At 60.3% G+C, this 1,984-nt stretch overlaps 1 protein-coding gene across 1 annotated transcript; it reads left to right on the forward strand.

Moving 5' to 3' along the window:
- Nucleotides 1–1,144: 1,144 nt before the first annotated feature.
- ID3 (inhibitor of DNA binding 3, HLH protein) lies at nucleotides 1,145–1,984 on the forward strand. The gene is made up of 2 exons (XM_027904437.1): nucleotides 1,145–1,742; nucleotides 1,900–1,984. The coding sequence occupies exons 1-2, from the start codon at nucleotides 1,422–1,424 to the stop codon at nucleotides 1,954–1,956; spliced, it is 378 nt and encodes a 125-aa protein (XP_027760238.1). The 5' UTR covers nucleotides 1,145–1,421; the 3' UTR covers nucleotides 1,957–1,984.

Consider the following 1,984-nt stretch of genomic DNA (forward strand, 5'->3'; position numbering starts at 1 on the left):
GGGCTGTTGAAAGACTCATGGACTGGGGGAGACTCAGGGAGGGTGGGTGCCCCCCAGCCCGCGGCCTCCAGACCCCTTTTGGGGAGGGGGTGGAAAGGAGGGAAATAAACCCCAGCACCACCGAACTGGGATTTGGGCAGATCTGGAATAAATTGCTGCTGTGGGCAGGAGTAATTTGGTCCAGGTGCCTCTGCCCCCCACCCCCCCTGCACCCCTCATTAGCTGGGACCCCCGGGCCGAGCAGGGTCCCAGGGTGTCCCCCCCACCCTCTGGGTAACATCCCCTTCCTGCACTTCCCTAACCAAACCCTCAGGACATCCCCCATAAATGCTGCCCGTGGAAATCGGTATCTGGGAAGGGGGGGGGTTACCCCTTGGGCTCATAAGAATTCACAATCTGGGTGCTGGGGGCTGTCACCCCCCACCCCCGGGACCCCTCCATGTGCCACCCGCTGTGCTGACACCCGTGGGGACCCCGCACCGCTCCAGCTCTGGGCTTTTTCCACGGATATTCTCGGATTCTGTAAGTTTTGAGGCAGCGATGGTTTGGGAAGGGGGGTTTCCTTCATCCCCCCCTCCTCAGTTCTACTGGAATAACCCCCTCGCCTATAAATCTCCTCTTTCCCCCCCTCCAAAATAAAAGAACCCTCCAGGCCTCTCGCAGGCGCTGACCTAAATCTGGTTTCTCCATCGTAACCTCAGTTTTACCGCAATTAATTTTTTTCTGCTGGTCACAAGATAATTCCTGACGCCAGAAAGTCTGGAGGTCAGATGAGAAGCGGATTGAGGAACAGGGCGGCACTAATTTCCTTAAAACTGGGAGGTTGGAGGGGGGGGAACCCCCATCGTCCTGCCTAAAAATAGGGGGGATTCACTGCCATGGGGAGGGGGACAGTTGGGGGGGCTGGGGTTGGGGTGTCCGAGGGGTTTAGGGGGGAATCCCCCCGCGAAGAGAGTGGATTTGGGGGTCTGGCTATGGGGTGGGGGGCCTGCGTGGTCGTGTCACCCCCCGTGGGGCCACTCCGGCCACCAAGGGTCGATTTTGGGGGGCGGTGGGGGGGAAATAGAGGGGGGTTAAGACTTCATTGAGATACAGGGGCGGGGTTTAGAGCTTAGTTTACATTAAAAGGGGTGGATTAATTGTTATTTTACATAGAAGGGGGTGGGATTTGAGTCAATTTGAATGCAGGGGGTGTGACCGAGCCTCGCTGTCTATATAAAGGGCGGCGCGGAACCACCCCCTTCCCAGTCCGCCAGCGAGCTCTGAACGTCTCAGGGTCCAAAGGGTGACAATCCCGGCGCTCAGAGCTCCAGGCTTTGGTGGTCCCGGTGCTCGGAGGTCCCAGCAGAGCCACAGCCGCCGAGACAACCCCCAGGCAACCCCCCCCGTCCTGCGCCCCCAGCCCAGCTTTTGAGCCCACCATGAAAGCCATCAGCCCGGTGCGCTCCGTGCGGAGCTGCTACGAGGCCGTTTGCTGCCTGTCGGAGCAGAGTTTTGCCATCGCCCGGGGCAGCCACAACAAGAGCCCGGCCTTGGAAGAGCCCATGAACTTGCTGTACGATATGAACGACTGCTATTCCAAGTTGCGGGAGCTGGTGCCGGGCATCCCGCAAGGCACCAAGGTGAGCCAGGTGGAGATCCTGCAGCACGTCATCGACTACATCTTCGACCTCCAGATCGTGCTGGAGGAAGGGGCCAAGGGCCGCGACCCCTCCTCCGAGGCCACCCTGTTCTCCCTTAAGGTAAGGGCTGGGTTTGGGCTGGGGGGGTGGATATGTTGGGATGGGGGTGATGCAGGTCCCGGGTGTGTTGGGGGGGTCCTGGCGCGATGGGGAAGGGGGAGGAATGGGGACCACCCGCCGCCGGGGTGACCCTAAGCCGTGTCCCGTCTCTCCGCAGGCGGCCGAACTCGCTTCTGAACTCTGCTCCAAAGACGAGAGAAGTTTGTGTCACTAACGGCTCCTCCATCAGGTGAGTGTCCCCA

This window comes from Empidonax traillii, unplaced genomic scaffold (assembly GCF_003031625.1).
Source record: "Empidonax traillii isolate 1590-97213 ecotype Southwest subspecies unplaced genomic scaffold, ASM303162v1 scaffold1059:size195157, whole genome shotgun sequence".
Taxonomy (NCBI): Eukaryota; Metazoa; Chordata; class Aves; order Passeriformes; family Tyrannidae; genus Empidonax; species Empidonax traillii.

What these genes read in the sequence shown, in the direction of transcription:
- ID3 (XM_027904437.1), top strand. Translation starts at nt 1,422, where the DNA reads ATGAAAGCCATCAGCCCGGTGCGCTCCGTGCGGAGCTGCTACGAGGCC. An exon ending in CCACCCTGTTCTCCCTTAAG is followed by an intron (nt 1,743 to 1,899) that starts GTAAGGGCTGGG and finishes GTCTCTCCGCAG; the next exon opens with GCGGCCGAACTCGCTTCTGA.